This window comes from Rhipicephalus sanguineus, chromosome 9, assembly GCF_013339695.2.
Source record: "Rhipicephalus sanguineus isolate Rsan-2018 chromosome 9, BIME_Rsan_1.4, whole genome shotgun sequence".
Lineage (NCBI taxonomy): Eukaryota > Metazoa > Arthropoda > Arachnida > Ixodida > Ixodidae > Rhipicephalus > Rhipicephalus sanguineus.
Window position 1 is genome coordinate 3,387,214 of NC_051184.2, and position 7,309 is coordinate 3,394,522.

Sequence of the window (7,309 nt, forward strand, 5' to 3'; positions counted from 1 at the left end):
CAGACTGCGATCAGCGCGAACGTGACCATTTGCAAATTGCATGAGCGCGATAACGTAAAAGCACAGAAGTAAAAGCGGTTTGTCCGCGATTGGTCGACGCTTTCAGGCGCCACGCCCACACCACGCGAAGCAGCAGCAATCGCAGTAATATGACGAAGATAATAATAATATCTGGGGTTCAACGTCCCAAAACCATGATATATGATTATGAGAGACGCCGTAGGGGAGGGCTCCGGAAATTTTGACCACCTGGGGTTCTTTAACGTGCACCTAAATCTAAGCACACGAGCCTCAAACATTTTCGCCTCCATCTAAAATGCAGCCGCCGCGGCCGGGATTCGATCCCGCGACCTTCAGGTCAGCAGTCGAGCGCCATAACCACTAGACCACCGTGGCGGGGCAATATGACGAAGAAAAAGTTGCAGCCAGTTCCACGACGTAAAAGCCTTTGGACGGCGAAACTGCAGCCCGCACTACTCTCGACTAGCTGAGTCCCGATTGGCTGAGTCTAACCTACGTCATGCACGTGATCGCCCTTTCGTTACACTCGCTTTCTTTCATCATTACGTAATGCTTCATCACGTGAACCCCTTTCAGTCCACACTTTGAATCGCCCTCCTTACGCAAGCATCATCACGTGATACCCCTTTCAGTTAAATCGTTTAATCCAGGGGCGTAGCCAAGGGGGGGGGGGGAGGGTCGGGGGGTTCAAACCCCCAACCGAAATTTTTCAGTTTTGCTTGTGTATATATACACGCACACATACAAACACACGCACAAACATACATAAAGTATGGTTGAAACCCCCCCCCCTCCCCGAAAAAAAAATTCTGGCTACGCCCCTGGTTTAATCGTCCGCCTTCGTAAGCTGCATCACGTGACTCCCTCCTCCTGTCCACCCTGGTCTCGTGACCTTTATGCGTGACGACGCCAACAGTACCAACGGCACACGTTCCGCATAAACAGCCTCGCTGTAAAACGTGCTTTTTCATAATTGTGCCGTTCCAGACGGAGTATATAGAATGGGTACTCGTCGCTGGTGGCAAGATTGAGCTTATAATGGAGTGCAATATATATATACAATTTTTAATCATCGAATTACGGACGTCGAGCCGTTTCTTTTCTTTTAGAACGTAATTCTACGCCATATTTTAGGTTGCTATGCTTTTTTAGCATCCCGTTCCAAACGGAGTAGAATATGGTCACGGGCGTAGCCAGAAAATTTTTTCTTCGGGCGGTGTTCAACCATACTTTATGTATGTTCGTGCGTGTAACATGCAAATGCAAAATTGAAAATTTTCGGGGAGAGGGGGGGGGTGAAATTCCCCGCTCCCGGCCCTTCCTGGCTACACCAGTGCTTACTTGTCCCTGGCGGCGAGATTGAAGTTTTCGCGATTTCCTGTCGCTGCTTCACTGGCAGGGGCCCGAACACTTGCGGAATAAAGTGTGGTGGCGTTGGTTCACGCACGACGCTAACCGATTTCACCTTTCCCCAACAATAAAACCGTCAATGAACGTTGAAGCTTATTTAGGCGCCTATAGTTGCATATGCTCAAATCGGCGACAAAAATTTTGTGACGCCATTCGAAAGGTGCGCGCGGGAAGATTCTGCCGCGCACCAGATAGATCAATGCATAAAGCGCAACACGTTGGCGATAACAGTATATATACCGTTATCAACACCGTATTGACAGTCAGGTGCACGATTCCAAAGGCTACGGACAACAGCCGAAGAATGCGACGCTTCGCGTTATCGTGACCATCTTTGTAACCCGGCATCACAGCGCGAGTTTGACGCGCCTTATCGTGTATCGTCGTTCGAAAAGCAGTGTATCATGCGCACTACCATCTACCGCGCCGACTCCTCCCGTATTCCATCGCCTAAACCGAACTTTCAGCTAAGCCTAACACACGCGCGCTATCCTTCCGTGCGCGTCGTCGTGCACGACTGCGCGCCGGGCTAAGCCTAACTGCCTTCCCTCCGCGCCGTGTTTTATGAACATGCCTTCGTCGGCCGAAGGTGCAACGGCAATAAGTAGCACGACTACGCCCGTAACTGCGGCCAGCCTCGGTCCACCTCTCTGCTCACCGGACGAGAGCGTACTCGAAAGCCTCGTCGCGGTGTTGGTGGCGGCGATCATCTTCCTCGCGGCGTTGATCCTCGCCGTGCTCCTGTTCGCCTGCTCGTCGCAGCAAACGAGGCGCGAACCGCACTGCAGCCACGACCACCGCCACCACCACTGCAGCAAGAGACGTCGCCGTCGAAGTCTTCAGGAGGTCCGCTCGCGGGCCTGCTGCGGCGGCGACGAGGACGTCGAGCTCTTCTGCGATCGTCGCGAGACGACGGCCGTCGGCGGGGCGCCTCGGCGCTTCGATTACGGCAGCAGCGCCGGTCGGTCCTCTTCGCCCGACGTCTTGGCGACGAAGAAGTCGCCGTACCACCCGGGGTACAACAGTCCGGCGACGACGTCGAGAGCGCCGCCGCCGTCCAGGCGCCGCGAAGGATTCCGCAAGTCCAGCTACGCGAGTCCTGGCGGTGCACGCTCGGACCTGGCTCCAGCATTGCACTCAACAGCGGTGAGCACATGCATATTCGTGCTCAGAACCTATACTATACGACGCGGCTGGGGATTTCCGTGTTGTGTTTGCTTAATTGCTCTATTAATTAATTAATCTTCCGTTTTGAACATTTCCTCTCTCAGTCGTAGCAGTTAACTCACTCTTAGTCGATCTGTATGGTTCACATGAAACTATTCGTTCAGCAGAATTCGTTAAGGAAAGCCGAGCGCGAAAACAGTTTGTCCTATGGATGGTTTGTCCTGTGGTTTAATGCTCAAGACTTTATTAAGATCCTTCGGAACACGCTCTAGCACGTAGCGGGCCGCTCCCACGTCGGAACATAAAGACCAATTCTGCTTCGTCGCGGGCCCGTTGGAATGGAGATGGTAGATTAACTAATAGCTAAATTACTGCGCTGCATGCTATTAACTCAAGGATACGGGTTCGATTCCCGGCCACGGCGACCGCGTTTCGATGGGGGGAGAAACGCACAAAACGACCGTTGTGATTACACTTAGGTGCACGTTAAATATCCCAAGATCCCGAGTCCATCACGGCCTGCAGTCGCGTAATCATATTATGATTCTGGCACGAAATACCCCGGAATATAATTTAAATTTATTTTTTCCACGCAATTCAGCAGGAAGCAACGACAGCCAAACGGGAAGAAAACGAATACGCGGTTCCTTGCTGTATCCGCAAATACACGTGATAAGTGTAAGAGGCAAGTCATCAGAACTTACGAAGGATGCGCTAATGCCGAGCCAAGAAAACCACATGCGGACGAGACGCTGATGCCAGCAGCTATAGAGGCCGTCTTCTACATAATAATCCCACGTACCCTTTCCCCCAGAATTTTTGCAGGCGTCTCGGTGTACGTACAACCTTTCTTAGATAAGCGATGTCTTGCACGCGCGTTTACGGTTACATCAAGAAAAACTGGCACTGCCGTTCAATAGTTTTGGAACGATGTTCAACGTCATTTGCTCGTTCACTGAAGTGCATGGACCCACGGCCGTCCCACGTGGCGTCATAGGTGCATCAGCCCAAGTGTTGTTGAATTCGGGCTAGTGGTAGACCATACACATCTGGGACAAGATTTGTGAAGAAATGAGGACTTCGCTATAGAGTTTGCAAGAGAACACATTACGCGGAAATGTTACGAGAGAAAGTAATTATAACTATACAGAAAAAAAGGATAAAATTAGAGGCTTCCAACTGATTTTAGAAGCCATCTAGCTGTGCAGTCGTTTCTTATTGAAAGCGAAATCACGAATGGCCGAAGCGCATGCCGAAATCGTGACGAGGAAAAAGTGTACTGCTACTGCATAAGCGCGAGACAGACGGTACGATTTTTCTTGCGATGTGCCGGCCGACGCGGCCGGGTGGGGAAGAAGGAATGGTGGCTGTCCGATGCTATGAAAGGTCACCATTCCGGCTTCCCCACCGCCGTGTCGGGCGCCGCATCGCATGGAAAATCGTACCGTATGTCTCGCCCTTAAAGCTCGACGTTGGCGAAACGTGGCTGTTAACCACTCGAATCTAGGTACAACTTAAGACCCGCCCACATGACCGAATCGTGGAAGCCGAATGTCCCTGCCGGCGGCAAGTCATCTTTTCGTCCACTTTACTTTCTTCACATTTATACTCTAATTACTACAAATAACACCCCTATACTTTCCTTGGCATCGCTGTCTGTTAGTTCTCATTAATATTGTGTCTAACAAAGAAAAACGAGCCCTTAAAAGTAATCTTTCCTTCATTCATAGCGAGGGTCTCGTTCTGGCAGACATGATGCCTTCAGGTAGTATGCGAGGGATTATTGGTCAGCTGCCTGCTCGTAATAGATCACGTGCTACGTGACGCCAAAAAGGCAGAAAAAAGAGTGTTCCACACTCGCCGCCATGGCTGCGACTGGCGCTGACTGACACTCCTAAGTTTCAATCCACATATATACCCTATAAAGTGGACGGGGAGATGACCGCCGCCGTAGCTCAGTGGTAGAGCATCGGACGCGTTATTCGAAGGTCGCAGGTTCGGTCCCTGCCGGCGGCAAGTCATCTTTTCGTCCACTTTACTTTCTTCACATTTATACTCTAATTACTACAAATAACGCCCCTATACTTTCCTTGGCATCGCTGTCTGTTAGTTCTCATTAATACCGCGACAAAAAGAAATTCATGCAAAGGCGGAGACACCGACGTCCGGCTTATGACGTCAGTCTAGAACACGCACTTATTCGTACGAACATGTGTGCATCTGCCTTTGAAGTGTAAATGCCGCCGCCTTCTAAAGCTGTACCCGTCTATCAGGGGCGTAGCCAGAGCTTTTTTCTGGGGGGGGGGGGGGGGGGGGGGTTCAACCATACTTTATGTATGTTCGTGCGTTTGTATGTGTTCGTGTATATAAACGCAAGCAAAATTGAAAATTTTCGGGGGGGGGGGGGTTGAACCCCCAACCCCCCTCCCCCCGGCTACGCCCCTGCCGTCTATAGTTTTTGTTTTTCTTTGTCCGCAGTTGCAATCCGGCGTTTCACGTAAGCTGACTCGAGAGCACCGGGCGCCGGCCGCGGTGGTCGGAACGGGGAAGCCCCCTAGCGGCGACACGAGCGACTCTTCGCGGCGCAGCGCCGAGACTGGCTCCGACACGCGCTCCCTCGAGTGGGACAACTTCCAGCCACCTCTGGCCACGACGTCATGGCCGTCCTTCAGTGAACTGTGCACCGACGAGTCGTTTAGCATCGCAGCCACCGATGGCTCACAGCAGCAGCAGCGACGGCCATTGTCAACACAAAGAGAACATTGGGTGTGACGTCAGCACTGCAAAGCGGCTGGACGTTACGCTGCACTGACCATTCATAGATCTTCACTCGTATCAATCTAATCCTCCCTCACCCACACGCCTGAGTTCACGATCATGAGTATAAGATCGACCAACCAGTTTCTAAATGTGTCCAATAAAACGAGTGTCCTTATCAAAAGTGATTAGTCTGCTTCTGTAGGACTGCCCGCCGCGGGAATCGTAGTACGTAGTTGCGCTCCAGAGGCGTAGCCAGAAATCTTTTCGGGGGGGGGGGGGGGAGTTGGGGGTGTTCAACCCCCAACGCCCCTGTTGTGCTCGACTGCTGACCCCGAAGGTCGCGGGATCGAATCCCGGCCGTAACGGCCGCACTTCTGTGGAGGCGAAATGCCAGAGGCAGGGGCGTAGGCAGAATTTTTTTTCGGTGTGTGGGGGAGGGGGGGGGCACCTCCTTGATCTGTAGTGGGAGACGGGCAGGCAGATGTGGTCAAGTGTCATTTTCTTCTCTGTATGCTATGGAAAGAAAATGCCCCCACCTCCCCGAAGGGAATCGTGTGGAAATGCGAATGCATTTCTTGCGCCGAGAGTACACGGCGTAGTAATCGCTTCACTCCATTTATATATACGTGCGAGCGAGCGGACGGGAGAGTTGGGCGCAGGGAGGAGAGAGCGAGCGGCGAGAGAAGGAGCGGCGAAGCACTGCACCTACGCTCTCCTACACTCTCTCTACACACGGCGGAGCTCCCGCGATGCGAGCGCCCTCACACGCCAGAGCGCGCTCCTCCTCTCCACTCACTCTCCGCTACTCCGCCCGCACCACCTGCTCCGGTTGCTAGGAGCGAGGATAAGCGCCCGCAGCTCTTGCTATGGGAGAGGGAGTGAGAGCGGAGAGATAACACCTGCCGGCGCGCGGACACCGACAGGCGCCTGACATGCCCCGACTAAGAAATGCATTCGCATTTTAAAAATTCGGGGAAGGGCACACCGGGCCCGTGCCCGCCTCCCCCCCCCCCCCCCCCCGGCTACGCCACTGGCTAGAGGCCCCTGTACTTATATGGAGCCCACCGCTACGGCGTCCAAAACGGCGCGTCGTCTGCTACAGCACTTCCGATTCGCGGAACCTTCAAGGCTCAGCTCTTCGCTGCTTCCAGTTGTGTGCGGTTCAGTGTAATCGGGGACGAGGCAAGATAACTGGTAACAACCGCGTCGCAGAAAGTACGTGTTTTCTCCCCGATTACACTGAACGGCACACACCTTGAAACAGCGAAGAGCTAGGCATCGAACCGGAAGATGTCATTTTGCTATCCACCTATTGTATCGCTGTTTTGGAGCGTAATAAGACCCAAACAAATATTATTATGCTTTTATTGAAGGCTCCGAGTACCTCGATGTCAGTGAGTGTCGTCGGGCGCTGCAGTGCCAGACTTCGGCGCGTACCATACCACGGCCGGTCTAGAGGCGTGCGCTCGCTCCTAAGGAGCGAGCGCGCGCCTCCAGACCGGCCGTGACCATACATACGTCAATCGGCCGACTTCCGCTAACTCCATCTCCGTTAACTCGACACTCCTCGTAATTCGAACGCACAGGAGAGTTTCGGCGAAAAATTACTTGGATAAACTGCTATGGAAGGGGAACCGCATCAATGTGCCAAAGGGATGCCGCATCGGTTAATACTGCCCAATCGCAGGCGCCCCTAGATGATCATAGATGTAGGAGATTTTATATTTAACCGTGCAACGTTAACATTGATGAACTGAAAACATACGAGCGAGTTGGAAAAACGCCAGCATTTTTTTTTTAATGTACCAAAAAGGGAGACGTGAAAGACTAAGAAATATAGACCGCATGAACTTGCAAAAATAACAGGAGACCGCAAGTGCGTCCTCTACAATGCGTCTTGCGTTACGCTCGCTTTCCCGAGCAAAGGCGTGAGCCGAATGCAGTACATTTG

The 7,309-nt window shown here is 52.5% G+C and overlaps 1 protein-coding gene across 1 annotated transcript; it reads left to right on the plus strand.

The window, feature by feature from the left end:
• The first annotated feature begins 1,838 nt into the window (after window positions 1-1,838).
• Window positions 1,839-5,550, plus strand: LOC119404458 (uncharacterized). Its single transcript, XM_037670961.2, has 2 exons — window positions 1,839-2,577; window positions 5,077-5,550. Exons 1-2 carry the CDS (start codon window positions 1,996-1,998, stop codon window positions 5,368-5,370), a joined length of 876 nt encoding a protein of 291 aa, XP_037526889.1. The 5' UTR covers window positions 1,839-1,995; the 3' UTR covers window positions 5,371-5,550.
• Window positions 5,551-7,309: the final 1,759 nt, after the last annotated feature.

Excerpts from the sequence above, each read along its gene's own strand:
- LOC119404458 (XM_037670961.2), top strand. The coding sequence starts at position 1,996 with ATGAACATGCCTTCGTCGGCCGAAGGTGCAACGGCAATAAGTAGCACG. Across the intron at positions 2,578-5,076 it reads CAGCATTGCACTCAACAGCG|TTGCAATCCGGCGTTTCACG; the intron begins GTGAGCACATGC and ends CTTTGTCCGCAG.